Source organism: Carcharodon carcharias, chromosome 19 (genome assembly GCF_017639515.1).
Source record: "Carcharodon carcharias isolate sCarCar2 chromosome 19, sCarCar2.pri, whole genome shotgun sequence".
NCBI classification, from domain to species: domain Eukaryota; kingdom Metazoa; phylum Chordata; class Chondrichthyes; order Lamniformes; family Lamnidae; genus Carcharodon; species Carcharodon carcharias.
Genome location: NC_054485.1, coordinates 86,959,174 through 86,983,773, shown reverse-complemented (window position 1 = coordinate 86,983,773; position 24,600 = coordinate 86,959,174). Strand labels below are relative to the sequence as shown.

General features: G+C 57.1%; 1 protein-coding gene across 2 annotated transcripts in view; it reads right to left on the bottom strand.

The window, feature by feature from the left end:
- LOC121291455 (class I histocompatibility antigen, F10 alpha chain-like) overlaps positions 1-24,600 on the bottom strand; it is a 125,561-nt gene that overhangs the window by 5,547 nt on the left and 95,414 nt on the right. Inside the window, exons 4-7 of one of the 2 annotated variants that reach the window (XR_005946006.1) lie at positions 6,926-7,189; positions 1,181-1,285; positions 604-663; positions 144-179 (exon numbers count right to left, since the gene is read on the bottom strand). Coding sequence is in view for 1 of the 2 variants with exons in the window: in XM_041212644.1 (XP_041068578.1) it covers positions 1,181-1,285; positions 6,926-7,189 (369 nt within the window). In the remaining variant the exon portion in view is untranslated. The remainder of the gene's footprint in view (positions 1-143; positions 180-603; positions 664-1,180; positions 1,286-6,925; positions 7,190-24,600) is intronic. The other variant, XM_041212644.1, reaches the window with a different exon arrangement.

Sequence of the window (24,600 nt, the reverse complement as noted above, 5' to 3'; positions counted from 1 at the left end):
GGATGAGCTGCTCTTTAGTGATTATACAGGGAGCAACAGACACTCAGGTCACATTCCAGCCACCAGATTGTACAGTTAACACCAGCTGTAATATCCCAGTTAGAAGGAATCTGCTCCCACTATTGACCAAACACTATTCATACCTCAGAAACTGGGCGAGGAATCCCCTGTACCAGAAGCTGTTAAAGGAAGGAGAGGCATTAAAAAACTGTTCATTATCAGAGAGACAGGGACAGAGCCAGTGCACGAGATACAAAGGCAGAGAGACAGAGACAGACAGAGGGAGAGGGTCAGAAAAATCACATAAACAGAGAAAGAATGGGTTATATATACAGATAAAAGTACACAGAAATGGACAGACACAAAGAGTCACGGAATGAGACAAATACAGAAAGCAAGATAAACAGAGGAGAGAGAGATTCAGAGAGGTGAGTGGTGGAGGGTGACAAACACACAAACAGAGAGAGAGAAACACAGGGAAAGGAATAGACACACACACACATGCAGACACACACACAGACACAGACACACACACACGCAGATAGCAATGAGCTATTAAGTTTATTTGACACAGAATGGAGAATGATTCACACAGTTACACACAGATCCAGAGGATGTTTGATGATCAGCTCTGTGTAGGATTGTAGCCGCTCTTCCCTCTCACTGTAAAACAAGGAATGTTCAGTGAGTGATGAGAGACTGACAGAAAATCAGAGAGAAGACAGACTGGAACTCTGAGTGAAAGGGAGAGATGGCCCCTCCCTCACACTGAGACCCTCACTCCCGCCCGGACCCGAGCCCCTCACCAATCCTGGGACCTCCCCCTCTATCATGAGCCCCTCACCACCCCGCACCCCGGGGCCCTTCCACCCACTCTCCCATCGACCTGTGACCTTACACAACGCACTGAGCCACTGAACCCCGAGACCCTTCACCTGACCCTGAGGAACAGCCCAGCAACCTGGGCCATTCCTTCATAAACTAAGATCCTCACTCCAACAGCCTGAGCCATCCCTACCCTGAGACCCTCCCCCAAACACGTAGGTTCCTCACCCACACTGAGCCCCTCACAATCCCCCACGAGACCTCCCACCCACCACCACACTGGGCGACCCTCTCTCGACCCCTCCAAAACCCTGAACCGCCAGTGAGGGGCTACCATTGTCTTTCCAATTCCTACCTTTCCTCTTATAGACAACAACAGCCACAACGGTGAGAGCGATGATCCCGATGATCCCGAGGATAATCCCAACCGGAACAGGAACCTGGGACTGAGACTTTGGTTCTGTGATATTAAAGTGAGAGTGAGTTAGGATGTGTGCGAGAGGGAGAGACGGAGAAGAAGAGAGAGAGAATGACAGAGAGAGAGTACGAGTGAGAGGGAATGAATGAGAGAAAGAGAGAATTAGTGAGAAAATCAGGATTTTGTCAGGTTATAAAGCACAAAAACAGGCCATTCAGCCCAACCAGTCCATGCTGGTGTTTACGCTCCATTCCAGCCTCCTCCCATCTTTCCTCATCTCTATCCATCATCGTAACCCTCTGTTCCCTTCTCCCTCATGTGGGTGTCCAGCTTCCCCTTAAACACGTCCACACTATCCGCTCCAACCACTCCCTGTGGTACTGAACTCCACATTCTCACTGCTCTCTAGGTAAAGGAGTTTCTTCTGAATTCCCTTTTAGATTTTGTGGTCACTATTTTATATCGATGGCTCCTAGAGGAAGAAAATCCTCTTTGTATCAACTTTATTGAAACATTTTCATCATTTTGAAGATATTAGGTCACGCTTCAGCCTGATTTTTCAAGAGAAAAGAGACCCAGCCTGTGAATCCTTTCCCAATATGTATACCCACGCATTTCTGGGATCATCATTGTGAATCTTCTCTGCACCCTCTCCAGTGCCTCGATATCATTGTTACAATATCATGACCAGAACTGCACACAGTACTATAAGGATGCTCTAACTAAGGTTCAACACAGGTTTAGCATCGCTTCCCTACTTTTCAATTCTATCCCTCCAGAATTAAAACTTAGTGCTGGATTGTTTTTATCTTATATGTCCTTCCTAACCTGCGGTGGAAATTCTAGTGATTGATGTATTTCTACCCTCAGATCCCTTTGTTCCTCTATCCCATCCAGACTCGCAGCTTCCAAGTAAGAATTCACATCCCTATTCTTCCTACCAAAATGTGCTTGCTCTCATCTGTGTTGAACTTCATTTGCCATTTATACAAGTTTATTACTGTCCTCCTGTAATGTGCAGCAGTCCTCCTCAGTATTGATTCTCCATCCCAATCTGGTGTCATCCATGAATTTAGAAATTTTGTTTTTATTTCCAAATGGTTTATGTAAATTGTGAACAGCAGTGGTCCCAGCACTGATCCATGTGGAACACCATTACCCACCTTCTGACACTCTGAATGACTATCCTTTACTCCCTCTCTCTGCTTTCTCTCTTGAACCCAGCTAGCAATCCATTCTGTCACTTATCCCCTGGCTCCACATTCTCTGACTCTATTATGGGGCAGCTTATCAGAGGTCTTTTAAAAATCCAGATAAATTAAAGTTACTGCATCATTCTTGTATACTCTCTCTCTCTCTCAAAAATAGAATAAGGTTGGCCAAAAATGATTTCCCTTTTTAAAATCCATGTTGACCATTCATATACATGTTCTTTCTTTCTAGATGTTCTTCTATTCTCTCCTTTAGGGGGGATTACATTATTTTTCCAATCGTCAGTGTTAAGCTGACTGATATTAAATTCCAGGTTACACTGGGCCCTATCACACTCTTATATCCCAGGATAGAATTAATCCTATCCCACTGTAACATTCCAGGATACACTGGATCCTGTCATACTGTACTTCCCTATATTTCACAGGGTCCTGCCATACTGTCCTATCCCAGGATTCACGGGGTCTGTCATACCAGCCTGTCCTGATTCACTGGCTTCTGTTATACTGTATTAACCTAGGAATCACAGGGTCCTGTCACCTACACTATCCCAGGATTCAGTGTTTTACATTATGCTGTACCATCCCAGGATTCACTGGTTTTTGTCATACTGTACTATGCATGGATTCACTGGTTCCTCTCATACTATATATCCCAGGATACACTGGTTGCTGTAATACTGCACTATCCCACAAATCAATGCTTTCTGATGTACCATACTATTCCAGGATTAACAGGGTCCGGTCAGATTGTATGGATTCAATGGTTACAATCATGTTGTACTATCCCACTATTCACTGCTTTCTGTCGTACTGTATGATCCCAGGATCACAAGGTCCTGTCATACTGTACTGTCCAAGGGATCACTGGTTTCTGTCATACTGTACAGTCCAAGGGTTCACTGGTTTCTGTCATACTGTATTATCCCAGGATTCACAGGTTTCTGTCATACTGTACTGTCCTACGGTTCACTGGTTTCTGTCATACTCTACTGTCCAAGAGTTCATTAGTTTCTGTCCTACTGTACTATCCTGTGATTCACAGCGTCCTGTCATACTGTACTATCTCAGGGTTCACTAGTTACTGTCATACTGTACTGTCCAAGGGTTAACTGGTTTCTGTCATGCTGTACTATCCCAGGATTCACTGGTTTCTGTCATACTGTACCATCCCAGGATTCACTGGTTTCTGTCATACTGTACTGCCCGAGGGTTCACTGGTTTCTGTCATACTGTACTGTCCAAGGGTTCACTCATTTATGTCATACTGTAGTGTCCAAGGGTTCACTGGGTTTCTGTCATACTGTACTGTCCAAGGGTTCACTGGTTTCTGTCATACTGTACTGTCCAAGGGTTCACAGCTTTCTGTCATACTGTACTATCCCAGGATTCACTGGTTTCTGTCATACTGTACTGTCCAAGGGTTCAGTGGTTTCTGTCATACTGTACTGTCCAAGGGTTCATTGTTTTCTGTCCTACTGTACTATCCTATAATTCACAGCGTCATGTCATACTGTACTATCCCAGGGTTCACTGGGTTCTGACATTCTGTACTAATTGGGATTCACTGGTTCCTGTCATGCTGTATTATCCCAAGTTTTAGAGGGTCCTATCATACTGCACTATACCAGTATTCTCAGATGTCTGTCATACTGAACTATCCCAGGATTCACTGGTTTCTGTAATACTGTACTGTCCAAGGGTTCATTGATTTCTGTCCTACTGTACTATCCTATAGTTCACAGCATCCTGTCATACTGTACTATCCCAGGGTTCACTAGGTTCTGCCATTCTGTACTGTCCCAGGATTCACTGGTTCCAGTCATGCTGTACTATCCCAGGAGTCAGAGGGTCCTATCATACTATACTATCCCAGTATTCTCTGATTTCTGTCATACTGAAGTATCTCAGGATTCACTGGGTCCTGTCATACTATACTATCTCAGGATTAACTGGTTGCTGTGATACTGGACTATCCCATGAATCACTGGTTTCTGATGTACTGTACTATTCCAGAATTCACAGGGTGCTGTCATAGTGTACTATCCCAGGATTCATTGCTTTCTGTCATACTGTACTACCCCCAGTTTCGCAGGGTCCTGTCATGTTGTACTATCGCACTCTTCATTGCTTTCTGTCATACTGTACTATCCCAGGGTTCACAAGGTCCTGTAATAATGTACTATCTCAGGCTTCACTCATTCCTGTCACACTGTATTAGCCCAGGATCAACAGGGTCCTGTCATACTGTACTGTCCCAGGATTCACTGGATTCTGTCATACTGTACCATCCTACTGTTCATGGTATCCTGCCAGACTGTACTCTCCCAGGATTCATTGGTTTATGTCATACTATACTATTGTATGATTCATGGTGTCCAGTAATACTGTAATATTCCAGGATTCACTGGGTCCTGTGTTCACTGTACTAGCCCAAGATTCATGCAGTCCTGTCATACTACACTAACCCAGGATTCTCAAGGTCCTGTCACATTGTATTATCCCAGGATTCACAGGGTCTTGTCATATTGGACTATCCCATGATTCACAGATTTCTATCATACTCTGTTTTCCCAGGATGCACAGGGTCCTGCCATACTTTACTCTCTCAGGATTCACTGGTTTCTGTCATACTGCACTATCATATGATTCACAGGGTCCTGTCATACTGTACTATCCCAGCATTCATTGGGTACTGTGTTTATTGCACCAGCCCAAGTTTCATGAGGTCCTGTCATTCTACACTACCCCAGGAATCACAGCGTCCTGTCATAATATACTATCGCAGGATTCACTGCTTTCTGCCATACTGTGCTATCTCAGGATTCCCAAGGTCCTGTCATTCTGTACTATCCCAGGATTCACTGGGTCCTGTCTTACTATACTATCTCGTGATTAACTGGTTGCTGTGATACTGTACTGTCCCAGGGTTCACTGGTTTCTGACATACTGTATTTTCCCAGGATACACAGGGTGCTGTAATACAGTATTGTTCCAAGGTCACTGGTTTTGGTCATACTGTACTACCCTTTTATTCATGGGGTCCTGTAATACTATACTCTTCCAGGATTCACTGGGTCCTGTGTTTTCTGCACTAGCCCAAAATTCATGAGGTCCTGTCATACTCCACTACCCCAGGATACTCAAGGTCCTGTCACACTACTATCCCAGGATTCATGTGGTCCTTTAATATTGTACTATCTTAGGATTAACTGTTTTATTGAGGAAGAAATATGTGCACAGATAATCTGTCTCCACTTGGAGAGGCAAGGTTTGATCAGTCTGCATGGCTGTGTCAGAGGGAGGCCATGCCTAACCAATTTGATTGAATTTTTTGAGGAAGTGACCAGAGTGGATAGGGAGCAGCTGTTCCCCTTAGTTGAAGGGTCAGTCACAAGTGGACATAAGTTCAAGGTGAGGGGCAGGAGGTTTAGGGGGGATGTGAGGGAAAATGTTTTTACCCAGAGGGTGGTGACGGTCTGAAATGCACTGCCTGCGAGGGCGGTGGAGGCGAGTTGCCTCACATCTTTTAAAAAGTACCTGGATGAGCACTTAGCACATCATAACATTCAAGGCTATGGGCCAAGTGCTAGTAAATGGGATTAGGTAAGTAGGTCAGGTGTTTCAGGTGCAGGCTCGATGGGCCGAAGGGACACTTATGCACTGTGTGATTCTGTGATACACTACTCCAGGATTCTCAAGGTCCTGTCACACTGTACGATCCCAGGATTCATGAGGTCCTTTAATACTGTACTATTCCAGGATTCACAGGGTCCTGCCATACTGCACTATCCCAGGGTTCACTGGTTTCTGTCATGCTGTAGTATTCCAGGATTCATTGATTTCTGCCATACTGTGCTATCCCAGGATTCTCAAGGTCACGTCATTCTGTACTATCCCAGGATTCATGGGGTGCTGTGTTTCCTGTACGAGCCCAGAATTCATGGTGTCCTATAATACTGTACTATCCCGGGATTGACGGGGTCCTGTCAAACTGTACTATCCGAGAATTCACTGCTTTCTGTCATATGGTACTATCCCAGGATTCACTGGTTTCTGTCATACTGCAGCAGCCCAGGATTCAGTGTCCTGACATACTATAAAATCCCAGGATTCACTGGTATCAGTCATACTGTACTATCCCCTAATTCACAGGGTCCTGTCATACTGTAGTATTCCAGGATTCACTGGTTTCTCTCTCACTGCACCATCCCAGGATTCACTGGTTCCTGTTATAATGTACTATCACAGGTTTCATCAGGTCCTGTCATGCTGTACTATCCCAGGATACTCTGTCTTGGTTACTCTAGCACAGGCGCAATGACTGTGACTCACTAAAAGTGAATATTAATTTCCCTCTCTTTGGATCCTGGGCCTCAGCTGGTCCTGGGCTGACAGCTCAGCACTGACCCTCCCTCCTGTGACCCTGGTCTGAGGCTGGGTTCTCTCTAACAGTGAGAAACAGTCTTACCGTAAATCACCACCTTCTCCTCCTCCAGCCCGCTGTGTTCCACCCGACAGGAATACTCAGCCTGATCCTCCGGATCAAACTCCATCCATTTCCGGATCTGGTAGGTCCTGTCGTGATTGGGTAAGATCCCAGTGGACAGGGTCTCCTCGATCAACACTCCGTCTCTCCACAGAGTCACCTCGATGGCTTGAGGGTAAAACCCGGTGACGACACAGGACAGCCGGTTAGAATCACCCAGACGGGTAAAGGACACGACGGGGGCAACTGAGAGATAAAGAAAGAGGAGTCAGTACAGGAACCTCGAGATAGAGTCCCAGGCAGCAACCCATTCACCGACTCCCACCCCTCACACACCCTCACTCACCGACCCTCAGACCCCCTCACTCACCGACCCTCACACCCCCTCACTCACCGACCCTCACACCCCCTCACTCACCACCCCTCACACCCCCTCACTCACCGACCCTCACACCCCCTCACTCACCGACCCTCACACCCCCTCACTCACCGACCCTCACACCCCCTCACTCACCGACCCTCACACCCCCTCACTCACCACCCCTCACACCCCCTCACTCACCACCCCTCACACCCCCTCACTCACCGACCCTCAGTCCCTCCCTCACTCACCAACCCTCACACCCCCTCACTCAACACCCCTCACACCTCCTCACTCACCACCCCTCACACACCCTCACTCACCACCCCTCACACCCCCTCACTCACCGACCCTCACACCCCCTCACTCACCGACCCTCACACCCCCTCACTCACCGACCTTCACACCCCCTCACTCACCGACCCTCAGTCCCCCTCACTCACCGACCCTCACACCTCCTCACTCACCGACCCTCACACCCCCTCACTCACCGAACCTCACACTCCCTCACTCACCGACCCTCACACCCCCACACTTACTGACCCTCACTCACAGACCCTCACACCCCCTCACTCACCGGCCCTCACACCCCCGCACTCACCGACCCTCACACCCCCTCACTCACTGACCCTCACACCCCCTCACTCACCGACCCTCAGATCCCCCTCACTCACTGACCATCACACCCCCTCACTCACCGACTCTCAGTCTCCCCTCACTCACCGACTCTCAGTCTCCCCTCACTCACCGACTCTCAGCTCCCCCCTCACTCACTGACTCTCAGTCCTCCCCTCACTCACTGACTCTCAGTCCCCCCCTCACTCACCGACTCTCAGAACCCCCCTTCACTCACCGACTTTCAGTGCCACCCTCACTCACCGACCCTCACAACCCCTCACTCACCGACCCTCACAACCCCTCACTCACCGACCCTCACAACCCCTCACTCACCGACCCTCACAACCCCTCACTCACCGACCCTCACACGCTCTCACTCACCGACCCTCACACCCCCTCACTCACCGACCCTCACACCCCCTCACTCACCGACCCTCACACCCCCTCACTCACCGACCCTCACACACCGATCCTCACACCCCCTCACTCACCGACCTCACACCCCCTCACTCACCGACCCTCACTCACCAACCATCAAAGCCCCTCACTCACCGACCCTCACACCCCCTCACTCACTGGACTCACAGCCACTCACTCACCGACCCTCACAGCCCCTCACTCACCGACCCTCACAGACCCTCACTCACCGACGCTCACAGCCCCTCACTCACCGACCCTCAGCCCCTCACTCACCGACCCTCACTCACCGACCCTCACAGACCCTCACTCACCGACCCTCACAGACCCTCACTCACCGACCCTCACAGACCCTCACTCACCGACCCTCACACCCCTTCACTCACCGACCCTCACACCCCCTCACTCACCACCCCTCACACCCGCCCGACCAACGGCCCTCACACCCCCTCACTCACCGACGCTCACACACCCTCACTCACAGACCCTAACACCTCGTCACTCACTGGCCCTCAAAACCCCTCACTCACTGACCCTCACTCACCGACTCCCAGTCAACCTGGCACTCATCGACCCTCAAACCCCCTCACTCACAGACCCTCAGACCGCCTCACTCACCGACACTCACACCCTCTCACTCACCGCACCTCACACCCCCTCACTCAACGACCCTCACACCCCCTCACTCAACGACCCTCACACCCCCTCACTCAACGACCCTCACACCCCCTCACTCAACGACCCTCACACCCCCTCACTCAACGACCCTCACACCCCCTCACTCACCGACCCTCACACCCCCTCACTCACCGACCCTCACTCACCGACCCTCACAGCCCCTCACTCACCGACCCTCACACCCCCTCACTCACTGGCCTCACAGCCTCTCACTCACCGACGCTCACAGACCCTCACTCAGCGACCCTCAGCCCCTCACGCACCGACCCTCACAGACCCTCACTCACTGACCCTCACACACTCTCAGTCACCGACCATCACACCTCGTCACTCACTGCCCCTCAAAACCCCTCACTCACTGACCCTCACTCACTGACTCCCAGTCAACCTGGCACTCACCGACCCTCAAACCCCCTCACTCTCAGACCCTCAGACCGCCTCACTCACCGACACTCACACCCTCTCACTCACCGACCCTCACACACCCTCACTCACCGACCCTCAGACCCCCTCACTCACCGACCCTCACACCCCCTCACTCACCGACCCTCACACCCCCTCACTCACCGACCCTCAGACCCCCTCACTCACCGACCCTCACACCCCTTCACTCACCGACCCTCAGAGCCCCTCACTCACCACCCCTCACACCCCCTCGACCATCGGCCCTCTTATCCCCTCACTCACTGACGCTCACACACCCTCACTCACGGACCCTCACACCTCGTCACTCACTGCCCCTCAAAACCCCTCACTCACTGACCATCACTCACCGACTCCCAGTCAAACTGGCACTCACCGACCCTCAAACCCCCTCACTCACAGACCCTCAGACCGCCTCACTCACCGACACTCACACCCTCTCACTCACCGACCCTCACACCCCCTCACTCACCGACCCTCACACCCCCTCACTCACCGACCCTCACACCCCCTCACTCACCGACCCTCACACCCCCTCACTCACCGACCCTCACACCCCCTCACTCACAGACCCTCAGACCGCCTCACTCACCGAAACTCACACCCTCTCACTCACCGACCCTCACACCCCCTCACTCACCAACCCTCACACCCCCTCACTCACCGACCCTCACACCCCCTCACTCACCGACCCTCACACCCCCTCACTCACCGACCCTCACACCCCCTCACTCACCGACACTCACACCCCCTCACTCACCGACCCTCACACCCCCTCACTCACCGACCCTCACACCCCCTCACTCACCGACCCTCACAACCCCTCACTCACCGACCCTCACAACCCCTCACTCACCGACCCTCACAACCCCTCACTCACCGAACCTCACAACCCCTCACTCACCGACCCTCACACGCTCTCACTCACCGACCCTCACATGCTCTCACTCACCGACCCTCACACCCCCTCACTCACCAACCCTCACACCCCCTCACTCACCGACTCTCACACCCCTTCACTCACCGACCCCCACACCCCCTCACTCACCAACCCTCACACCCCCACCCTCACCGACCCTCACACACCGATCCTAACACCCCCTCACTCACCGACCTCACACCCCCTCACTCACCGACCATCACAGACCCTCACTCTCCGACCCTCACACCCCCTCACTCACTGGACTGACAGCCACTCACTCACCGACCCTCACAGCCCATCACTCACCGACCCGCAGCCCCTCACTCACCGACCCTCACAGACCCTCACTCACCGACCCTGACACCCCCTCACTCACCGACCCTCACACCCCTTCACTCACCGACCCTCAGACCCCCTCAATCACCACCCCTCACACCCCCCCGACCAACGGCCCTCACACCCCCTCACTCACCGACGCTCACACACCCTCACTCACAGACACTAACACCTCGTCACTCACTGGCCCTCAAAACGCCTCACTCACTGACCCTCACTCACCGACTCCCAGTCAACCTGGCACACATCGACCCTCAAACCCCCTCACTCACAGACCCTCAGACCGCCTCACTCACCGACATTCACACCCTCTCACTAACCGACCCTCACACCCTCTCACTCACCACACCTCACACCCTCTCACTCACCGCACCTCACACCCTCTCACTCACGGACGCTCACACCCCCTCACTCACCGATCCTCACACCCCCTCACTCACCGACCCTCACACCCCCTCACTCATCGACCCTCACACCCCCTCACTCACCGACCCTCACACCCCCTCACTCACCGATCCTCACACCCCTTCACTCACCGACCCTCACACCCCCTCACGCACTGACCCTCACACCCCCTCACTCACCGACCCTCACACCCCCTCACTCACTGACACTCACACCCCTTCACTCACCGACCCACACAACCTCTCAATCACCGACCCTCACTCACCGCAACTCACACACCCTCACTCACAGACCCTCACACCCCCTCACTCACCGACCCTCACATCCCCTCACTCACCGACCATCACACACCCTCACTCAACGACCCTCACACCCCCTCACTCACCACACCTAACACCCCTTCACTCACCACATCTCACAGCCCCTCAGTCAAAGACCGTCACACCCCTTCACTCACCGACCCTCAGACCCCCTCACTTACCGACCCTAACACACCCTCACTCACCGACCCTCACACCGCCTCACTCACGGATCCTCACTCACTGACCCTCTCACCGACCCTGACACCCCCTCACACACAGACCAACACACCCTCTCACTCACCGACCCTCACTCCCTCTCACTCACCCCTCAGAAACCCGTCACACCCAAAATCTCACACCCCCTCACTCACCGACCCTCACACCCCCTCACTCACCGACCCTCAGACTCCCTCACTCACCGACCCTCAGACTCCCTCACTCACCGACCCTCAGACTCCCTCACTCACCGACCCTCAGACTCCCTCACTCACCGACCCTCAGACTCCCTCACTCACCGACCCTCAGACTCCCTCACTCATCGACCATCACACCCCCTCACTCACCGACCCTCACACCCCCTCACTCACTGACACTCACACCCCTTCACTCACCGACCCACACAACCTCTCAATCACCGACCCTCACTCACCGCAACTCACACACCCTCACTCACAGACCCTCACACCCCCTCACTCACCGACCCTCACATCCCCTCACTCACCGACCATCACACACCCTCACTCAACGACCCTCACACCCCCTCACTCACCACACCTAACACCCCTTCACTCACCACATCTCACAGCCCCTCAGTCAAAGACCGTCACACCCCTTCACTCACCGACCCTCAGACCCCCTCACTTACCGACCCTAACACACCCTCACTCACCGACCCTCACACCGCCTCACTCACGGATCCTCACTCACTGACCCTCTCACCGACCCTGACACCCCCTCACACACAGACCAACACACCCTCTCACTCACCGACCCTCACTCCCTCTCACTCACCCCTCAGAAACCCGTCACACCCAAAATCTCACACCCCCTCACTCACCGACCCTCACACCCCCTCACTCACCGACCCTCAGACTCCCTCACTCACCGACCCTCAGACTCCCTCACTCACCGACCCTCAGACTCCCTCACTCACCGACCCTCAGACTCCCTCACTCACCGACCCTCAGACTCCCTCACTCACCGACCCTCAGACTCCCTCACTCATCGACCATCACACCCCCTCACACACCGACCCTCACACCCCCTCACTCACCGACCCTCACACCCCCTTACTCACCGACCCTCACACCCCCTCACTGACCGACCCTCACACCCCTTCATTCCCCGACCCTCACACACCCTCACTCACCGAACTTCACACCGCCCTCACTCACCGACCCTCACACCCCCTCACTCACCGACCCCCACACCCCCTCACTCACCGACCCTCACACCCCCTAACTCACCGACCCTCACACCCCCTAACTCACCAACCCTCACACCCCCTCACACACGGACCCTCACACCCCTCACTCACCGACCCTCACACGCCCTCACTCACCGACCCCCACACCCCTTCACTCAAAGACCCTCACACCCCCTCACTCAACGACCCACACACCCCCTCACTCACCGGCCCTCACACCCCCTAACTCAACAACCCTCACACCCCCTAACTCACTGACCCGCACACCCCCTCACTCACTGACCCTCACAGCCACTCACTCACCGACCCTCACAGCCCCGCACTCACCGACCCTCACACCCCCTAACTCACCGACTCTCACACCCCCTCACTCACCGACCCTCACACCCCCTCACTCACCGACCCTCACTCACCGACCCTCAGACCCCCTCACTCACCGACCCTCACACCCCTTCACTCAACGAGCCTCAGAAACCCTCACTCACCACCCCTGACACCCCCTCGACCACCGGCCCTCACACACCCTCAATCACCAACGCTCACACCCACTCATTCATCAACCGTCACACCCCCTCACTCACCGACCCTCACACCGCCTCACTCACTGACCCTCAAAACCCCTCACTCAGTGACCCTCACTCAACGACTCCCAGTGAACCTGGCACTCACCGACCCTCAAACCCCCTCACTCACAGACCCTCAGTCTGCCTCACTCACCGACAATCACACCCTCTCACTCACCGACCCTCACACCCTCTCACTCACCGAACCTCACACCCTCTCACTCACCGAACCTCACACCCCCTCACTCAACGACCCTCACACCCCCTCACTCAACGACCCTCACACCTCCTCATTCATCGACCCTCACACCCCCTCACTCAACGACCCTCACACCCCCTCACTCACCGACCCTCACACCCCCTCACTCACCGACCCTCACACCCCCTCACTCACCGATCCTCACACCCCCTCACTCACCGACCCTCACACTCCCTCACTCACCGACCCTCACACCCCCTCACTCACCGACCCTCAAACCCACTCACTCGCCGACCCTCAAACCCTCTCACTCAACGACCCTCACACCCTCTCACTCAACGACCCTCACACCCCGTCACTCACCAACCCTGACAACCCCTCACTCACCGACCCTCACAGCCCCTCACAAACCGACCCTTACAGCCCCTCACTGATCTACCCTCACATCTCCTCACTCACTGACCCTCAGACCCACTCACTCACCGACACTCAGACTCCCTCACTCACCGACCCTCACACGCTCTCACTCACCGACCCTCACACCCCCTCACTCACCAACCCTCACACCACCTCACTCACAGACTCTCACACCCCCTCACTCACAAACCCGCAGACCGCCTCACTCATCGACACTCACACCCTCTCACTCACCGAGCCTCACACCCTCTCACTCATCGAACCTCACACCCTCTCACTCATCGAACCTCACACCCTCTCACTCAACGACCCTCACACCCCCTCACTCAACGACACTCACACCCCCTCACTCAACGACCCTCACACCCCCTCACTCAACGACCCTCACACCCCCTCATTCACCGACCCTCACACCCCCTAACTCAACGACACTCACACCCCCTCACTCACCGACCCACACACCCCCTCACTCACCGACCCTCACACACCCTCACTCACCGACCCTCACACCCCCTCACTCACCGACCCTCACAACCCCTCACTCACCGACCCTCACACCCCCTCACTCAATGACCCTCACACCCCCTCACTCACCGACCCACACAACCCCTCACTCACCGACCCTCACACACCGCACCTCACACAGCCTCAATCACCGACCCTCACATCCCCTCATTCATCGACCTTCACACCCCCTCACACAAGGACCCTCAGAACCCCTCACTCAACGACCCTCACACCCCCTCACTCAACGACCCTCACACACCCTCACTCAACGACCCTCACACCCCGTCATTCACCGACCCTCACACCCCCTCATTCACCGACCCTCACACCCCCTCACTCACCGACCCTCACACCCACTCACTCACTGACCATCACACCCCCTCACTCACTGACCATCACACCCCCTCACTCACCGACCCTCACGCCCCCTTACTCACCGACCCTCACACCCCCTCACACCCTCTCACTCACCGACCCTCACACCCCCTCACTCAATGACCCTCACACCCCCTCACTCAATGACCCTCACACCCCCTCACTCAATGACCCTCACACCCCCTCACTCAATGACCCTCACACCCCCTCACTCAACGACCCTCACACCCCCTCACTCACCGACCCTCACACCCCCTCACTCACCGACCCTCACACCCCCTCACTCACCGACCCTCACACCCCCTCACTCACCGACCCTCACACCCCCTCACTCACCGACCCTCACACCCCCTCACTCACCGACCCTCAAACCCACTCACTCGCCGACCCTCAAACCCTCTCACTCAACGACCCTCACACCCTCTCACTCAACGACCCTCACACCCCGTCACTCACCAACCCTGACAATCCCTCACTCACCGACCCTCACAGCCCCTCACAAACCGACCCTTACAGCCCCTCACTGATCTACCCTCACACCTCCGCACTCACTGACCCTCAGACCCACTCACTCACGGACACTCAGACTCCATCACTCACCGACCCTCACACGCTCTCACTCACCGACCCTCACACCCCCTCACTCACCAACCCTCACACCACCTCACTCACAGACTCTCACACCCCCTCACTCACAAACCCGCAGACCGCCTCACTCATCGACACTCACACCCTCTCACTCACCGAGCCTCACACCCTCTCACTCATCGAACCTCACACCCTCTCACTCATCGAACCTCACACCCTCTCACTCAACGACCCTCACACCCCCTCACTCAACGACACTCACACCCCCTCACTCAACGACACTCACACCCCCTCACTCAACGACCCTCACACCCCCTCATTCACCGACCCTCACACCCCCTAACTCAACGACCCTCACACCCCCTCACTCACCGACCCACACACCCCCTCACTCACCGACCCTCACACACCCTCACTCACCGACCCTCACACCCCCTCACTCACCGACCCTCACAACCCCTCACTCACCGACCCTCACACCCCCTCACTCAATGACCCTCACACCCCCTCACTCACAGACCCACACAACCCCTCACTCACCGACCCTCACACACCGCACCTCACACAGCCTCAATCACCGACCCTCACACCCCCTCATTCATCGACCTTCACACCCCCTCACACAACGACCCTCAGAACCCCTCACTCAACGACCCTCACACCCCCTCACTCAACGACCCTCACACACCCTCACTCAACGACCCTCACACCCCGTCATTCACCGACCCTCACACCCCCTCATTCACCGACCCTCACACCCCCTCACTCACCGACCCTCACACCCACTCACTCACTGACCATCACACCACCTCACTCACCGACCCTCACGCCCCCTCACTCACCGACCCTCACAAACCCTCACACCCTCTCACTCACCGACCCTCACACCCCCTCACTCAATGACCCTCACACCCCCTCACTCAATGACCCTCACACCCCCTCACTCAATGACCCTCACACCCACTCACTCAACGACCCTCACACCCCCTCACTCAACGACCCTCACATCCCCTCATTCACCGACCCTCACACCCCCTCACTCATCGACCCTCACAGCCCCTCACTCACCGACCCTCACACCCCCTCACTCACTGACGCTCACACCCCCTCACTCACCGACCCTCACACCCCCTCACTCACCGACCGTCACACTCCTTGACTCACCGATCCTCACACCCCCTCACTCACCGACCCTCACACTCCCTCACTCACCGACCCACACACCCCCTCACTCACCGATCCTCACACCACCTCACTCACCGACCCTCACACCACCTCACTCACCGACCCTCACACTCCCTCACTCACCGACCCTCACACCCCCACACTTACTGACCCTCACTCACAGACCCTCACACCCCCTCACTCACCGGCCCTCACACCCCCGCACTCACCGACCCTCACACCCCCTCACTCACCGACCCTCACACCCCCTCACTCACCGACCCTCAGATCCCCCTCACTCACTGACCATCACACCCCCTCACTCACCGACTCTCAGTCTCCCCTCACTCACCGACTCTCAGTCTCCCCTCACTCACCGACTCTCAGCTCCCCCCTCACTCACTGACTCTCAGTCCTCCCCTCACTCACTGACTCTCAGTCCCCCCCTCACTCACCGACTCTCAGAACCCCCCTTCACTCACCGACTTTCAGTGCCACCCTCACTCACCGACCCTCACAACCCCTCACTCACCGACCCTCACAACCCCTCACTCACCGACCCTCACAACCCCTCACTCACCGACCCTCACAACCCCTCACTCACCGACCCTCACACGCTCTCACTCACCGACCCTCACACCCCCTCACTCACCGACCCTCACACCCCCTCACTCACCGACCCTCACACCCCCTCACTCACCGACCCTCACACACCGATCCTCACACCCCCTCACTCACCGACCTCACACCCCCTCACTCACCGACCCTCACTCACCAACCATCAAAGCCCCTCACTCACCGACCCTCACACCCCCTCACTCACTGGACTCACAGCCACTCACTCACCGACCCTCACAGCCCCTCACTCACCGACCCTCACAGACCCTCACTCACCGACGCTCACAGCCCCTCACTCACCGACCCTCAGCCCCTCACTCACCGACCCTCACTCACCGACCCTCACAGACCCTCACTCACCGACCCTCACTCACCGACCCTCACAGACCCTCACTCACCGACCCTCACACCCCTTCACTCACCGACCCTCACACCCCCTCACTCACCACCCCTCACACCCGCCCGACCAACGGCCCTCACACCCCCTCACTCACCGACGCTCACACACCCTCACTCACAGACCCTAACACCTCGTCACTCACTGGCCCTCAAAACCCCTCACTCACTGACCCTCACTCACCGACTCCCAGTCAACCTGGCACTCATCGACCCTCAAACCCCCTCACTCACAGACCCTCAGACCGCCTCACTCACCGACACTCACACCCTCTCACTCACCGCACCTCACACCCCCTCACTCAACGACCCTCACACCCCCTCACTCAACGACCCTCACACCCCCTCACTCAACGACCCTCACACCCCCTCACTCAACGACCCTCACACCCCCTCACTCAACGACCCTCACACCCCCTCACTCACCGACCCTCACACCCCCTCACTCACCGACCCTCACTCACCGACCCTCACAGCCCCTCACTCACCGACCCTCACACCCCCTCACTCACTGGCCTCACAGCCACTCACTCACCGACGCTCACAGACCCTCACTCACCGACCCTCAGCCCCTCACGCACCGACCCTCACAGACCCTCACTCACTGACCCTCACACACTCTCAGTCACCGACCATCACACCTCGTCACTCACTGCCCCTCAAAACCCCTCACTCACTGACCCTCACTCACTGACTCCCAGTCAACCTGGCACTCACCGACCCTCAAACCCCCTCACTCTCAGACCCTCAGACCGCCTCACTCACCGACACTCACACCCTCTCACTCACCGACCCTCACACACCCTCACTCACCGACCCTCAGACCCCCTCACTCACCGACCCTCACACCCCCTCACTCACCGACCCTCACACCCCCTCACTCACCGACCCTCAGACCCCCTCACTCACCGACCCTCACACCCCTTCACTCACCGACCCTCAGAGCCCCTCACTCACCACCCCTCACACCCCCTCGACCATCGGCCCTCTTATCCCCTCACTCACTGACGCTCACACACCCTCACTCACGGACCCTCACACCTCGTCACTCACTGCCCCTCAAAACCCCTCACTCACTGACCATCACTCACCGACTCCCAGTCAAACTGGCACTCACCGACCCTCAAACCCCCTCACTCACAGACCCTCAGACCGCCTCACTCACCGACACTCACACCCTCTCACTCACCGACCCTCACACCCCCTCACTCACCGACCCTCACACCCCCTCACTCACCGACCCTCACACCCCCTCACTCACCGACCCTCACACCCCCTCACTCACCGACCCTCACACCCCCTCACTCACAGACCCTCAGACCGCCTCACTCACCGAAACTCACACCCTCTCACTCACCGACCCTCACACCCCCTCACTCACCAACCCTCACACCCCCTCACTCACCGACCCTCACACCCCCTCACTCACCGACCCTCACACCCCCTCACTCACCGACCCTCACACCCCCTCACTCACCGACACTCACACCCCCTCACTCACCGACCCTCACACCCCCTCACTCACCGACCCTCACACCCCCTCACTCACCGACCCTCACAACCCCTCACTCACCGACCCTCACAACCCCTCACTCACCGACCCTCACAACCCCTCACTCACCGAACCTCACAACCCCTCACTCACCGACCCTCACACGCTCTCACTCACCGACCCTCACATGCTCTCACTCACCGACCCTCACACCCCCTCACTCACCAACCCTCACACCCCCTCACTCACGACTCTCACACCCCTTCACTCACCGACCCCCACACCCCCTCACTCACCAACCCTCACACCCCCACCCTCACCGACCCTCACACACCGATCCTAACACCCCCTCACTCACCGACCTCACACCCCCTCACTCACCGACCATCACAGACCCTCACTCTCCGACCCTCACACCCCCTCACTCACTGGACTGACAGCCACTCACTCACCGACCCTCACAGCCCATCACTCACCGACCCGCAGCCCCTCACTCACCGACCCTCACAGACCCTCACTCACCGACCCTGACACCCCCTCACTCACCGACCCTCACACCCCTTCACTCACCGACCCTCAGACCCCCTCAATCACCACCCCTCACACCCCCCCGACCAACGGCCCTCACACCCCCTCACTCACCGACGCTCACACACCCTCACTCACAGACACTAACACCTCGTCACTCACTGGCCCTCAAAACGCCTCACTCACTGACCCTCACTCACCGACTCCCAGTCAACCTGGCACACATCGACCCTCAAACCCCCTCACTCACAGACCCTCAGACCGCCTCACTCACCGACATTCACACCCTCTCACTAACCGACCCTCACACCCTCTCACTCACCACACCTCACACCCTCTCACTCACCGCACCTCACACCCTCTCACTCACGGACGCTCACACCCCCTCACTCACCGATCCTCACACCCCCTCACTCACCGACCCTCACACCCCCTCACTCATCGACCCTCACACCCCCTCACTCACCGACCCTCACACCCCCTCACTCACCGATCCTCACACCCCTTCACTCACCGACCCTCACACCCCCTCACGCACTGACCCTCACACCCCCTCACTCACCGACCCTCACACCCCCTCACTCACTGACACTCACACCCCTTCACTCACCGACCCACACAACCTCTCAATCACCGACCCTCACTCACCGCAACTCACACACCCTCACTCACAGACCCTCACACCCCCTCACTCACCGACCCTCACATCCCCTCACTCACCGACCATCACACACCCTCACTCAACGACCCTCACACCCCCTCACTCACCACACCTAACACCCCTTCACTCACCACATCTCACAGCCCCTCAGTCAAAGACCGTCACACCCCTTCACTCACCGACCCTCAGACCCCCTCACTTACCGACCCTAACACACCCTCACTCACCGACCCTCACACCGCCTCACTCACGGATCCTCACTCACTGACCCTCTCACCGACCCTGACACCCCCTCACACACAGACCAACACACCCTCTCACTCACCGACCCTCACTCCCTCTCACTCACCCCTCAGAAACCCGTCACACCCAAAATCTCACACCCCCTCACTCACCGACCCTCACACCCCCTCACTCACCGACCCTCAGACTCCCTCACTCACCGACCCTCAGACTCCCTCACTCACCGACCCTCAGACTCCCTCACTCACCGACCCTCAGACTCCCTCACTCACCGACCCTCAGACTCCCTCACTCACCGACCCTCAGACTCCCTCACTCATCGACCATCACACCCCCTCACACACCGACCCTCACACCCCCTCACTCACCGACCCTCACACCCCCTTACTCACCGACCCTCACACCCCCTCACTGACCGACCCTCACACCCCTTCATTCCCCGACCCTCACACACCCTCACTCACCGAACTTCACACCGCCCTCACTCACCGACCCTCACACCCCCTCACTCACCGACCCCCACACCCCCTCACTCACCGACCCTCACACCCCCTAACTCACCGACCCTCACACCCCCTAACTCACCAACCCTCACACCCCCTCACACACGGACCCTCACACCCCTCACTCACCGACCCTCACACGCCCTCACTCACCGACCCCCACACCCCTTCACTCAAAGACCCTCACACCCCCTCACTCAACGACCCACACACCCCCTCACTCACCGGCCCTCACACCCCCTAACTCAACAACCCTCACACCCCCTAACTCACTGACCCGCACACCCCCTCACTCACTGACCCTCACAGCCACTCACTCACCGACCCTCACAGCCCCGCACTCACCGACCCTCACACCCCCTAACTCACCGACTCTCACACCCCCTCACTCACCGACCCTCACACCCCCTCACTCACCGACCCTCACTCACCGACCCTCAGACCCCCTCACTCACCGACCCTCACACCCCTTCACTCAACGAGCCTCAGAAACCCTCACTCACCACCCCTGACACCCCCTCGACCACCGGCCCTCACACACCCTCAATCACCAACGCTCACACCCACTCATTCATCAACCGTCACACCCCCTCACTCACCGACCCTCACACCTCCTCACTCACTGACCCTCAAAACCCCTCACTCAGTGACCCTCACTCAACGACTCCCAGTGAACCTGGCACTCACCGACCCTCAAACCCCCTCACTCACAGACCCTCAGTCTGCCTCACTCACCGACAATCACACCCTCTCACTCACCGACCCTCACACCCTCTCACTCACCGAACCTCACACCCTCTCACTCACCGAACCTCACACCCCCTCACTCACCGACCCTCACACCCCCTCACTCAACGACCCTCACACCTCCTCATTCATCGACCCTCACACCCCCTCACTCAACGACCCTTACACCCCCTCACTCAACGACCCTCACACCCCCTCACTCACCGACCCTCACACCCCCTCACTCACCGATCCTCACACCCCCTCACTCACCGACCCTCACACTCCCTCACTCACCGACCCTCACACCCCCTCACTCACCGACCCTCAAACCCACTCACTCGCCGACCCTCAAAGCCTCTCACTCAACGACCCTCACACCCTCTCACTCAACGACCCTCACACCCCGTCACTCACCAACCCTGACAACCCCTCACTCACCGACCCTCACAGCCCCTCACAAACCGACCCTTACAGCCCCTCACTGATCTACCCTCACACCTCCTCACTCACTGACCCTCAGACCCACTCACTCACCGACACTCAGACTCCCTCACTCACCGACCCTCACACGCTCTCACTCACCGACCCTCACACCCCCTCACTCACCAACCCTCACACCACCTCACTCACAGACTCTCACACCCCCTCACTCACAAACCCGCAGACCGCCTCACTCATCGACACTCACACCCTCTCACTCACCGAGCCTCACACCCTCTCACTCATCGAACCTCACACCCTCTCACTCATCGAACCTCACACCCTCTCACTCAACGACCCTCACACCCCCTCACTCAACGACACTCACACCCCCTCACTCAACGACCCTCACACCCCCTCACTCAACGACCCTCACACCCCCTCATTCACCGACCCTCACACCCCCTAACTCAACGACACTCACACCCCCTCACTCACCGACCCACACACCCCCTCACTCACCGACCCTCACACACCCTCACTCACCGACCCTCACACCCCCTCACTCACCGACCCTCACAACCCCTCACTCACCGACCCTCACACCCCCTCACTCAATGACCCTCACACCCCCTCACTCACCGACCCACACAACCCCTCACTCACCGACCCTCACACACCGCACCTCACACAGCCTCAATCACCGACCCTCACATCCCCTCATTCATCGACCTTCACACCCCCTCACACAAGGACCCTCAGAACCCCTCACTCAACGACCCTCACACCCCCTCACTCAACGACCCTCACACACCCTCACTCAACGACCCTCACACCCCGTCATTCACCGACCCTCACACCCCCTCATTCACCGACCCTCACACCCCCTCACTCACCGACCCTCACACCCACTCACTCACTGACCATCACACCCCCTCACTCACTGACCATCACACCCCCTCACTCACCGACCCTCACGCCCCCTTACTCACCGACCCTCACACCCCCTCACACCCTCTCACTCACCGACCCTCACACCCCCTCACTCAACGACCCTCACACCCCCTCACTCAATGACCCTCACACCCCCTCACTCAATGACCCTCACACCCCCTCACTCAATGACCCTCACACCCCCTCACTCAACGACCCTCACACCCCCTCACTCACCGACCCTCACACCCCCTCACTCACCGATCCTCACACCCCCTCACTCACCGACCCTCACACTCCCTCACTCACCGACCCTCACACCCCCTCACTCACCGACCCTCAAACCCACTCACTCGCCGACCCTCAAACCCTCTCACTCAACGACCCTCACACCCTCTCACTCAACGACCCTCACACCCCGTCACTCACCAACCCTGACAATCCCTCACTCACCGACCCTCACAGCCCCTCACAAACCGACCCTTACAGCCCCTCACTGATCTACCCTCACACCTCCGCACTCACTGACCCTCAGACCCACTCACTCACGGACACTCAGACTCCATCACTCACCGACCCTCACACGCTCTCACTCACCGACCCTCACACCCCCTCACTCACCAACCCTCACACCACCTCACTCACAGACTCTCACACCCCCTCACTCACAAACCCGCAGACCGCCTCACTCATCGACACTCACACCCTCTCACTCACCGAGCCTCACACCCTCTCACTCATCGAACCTCACACCCTCTCACTCATCGAACCTCACACCCTCTCACTCAACGACCCTCACACCCCCTCACTCAACGACACTCACACCCCCTCACTCAACGACACTCACACCCCCTCACTCAACGACCCTCACACCCCCTCATTCACCGACCCTCACACCCCCTAACTCAACGACCCTCACACCCCCTCACTCACCGACCCACACACCCCCTCACTCACCGACCCTCACACACCCTCACTCACCGACCCTCACACCCCCTCACTCACCGACCCTCACAACCCCTCACTCACCGACCCTCACACCCCCTCACTCAATGACCCTCACACCCCCTCACTCACAGACCCACACAACCCCTCACTCACCGACCCTCACACACCGCACCTCACACAGCCTCAATCACCGACCCTCACACCCCCTCATTCATCGACCTTCACACCCCCTCACACAACGACCCTCAGAACCCCTCACTCAACGACCCTCACACCCCCTCACTCAACGACCCTCACACACCCTCACTCAACGACCCTCACACCCCGTCATTCACCGACCCTCACACCCCCTCATTCACCGACCCTCACACCCCCTCACTCACCGACCCTCACACCCACTCACTCACTGACCATCACACCACCTCACTCACCGACCCTCACGCCCCCTCACTCACCGACCCTCACAAACCCTCACACCCTCTCAC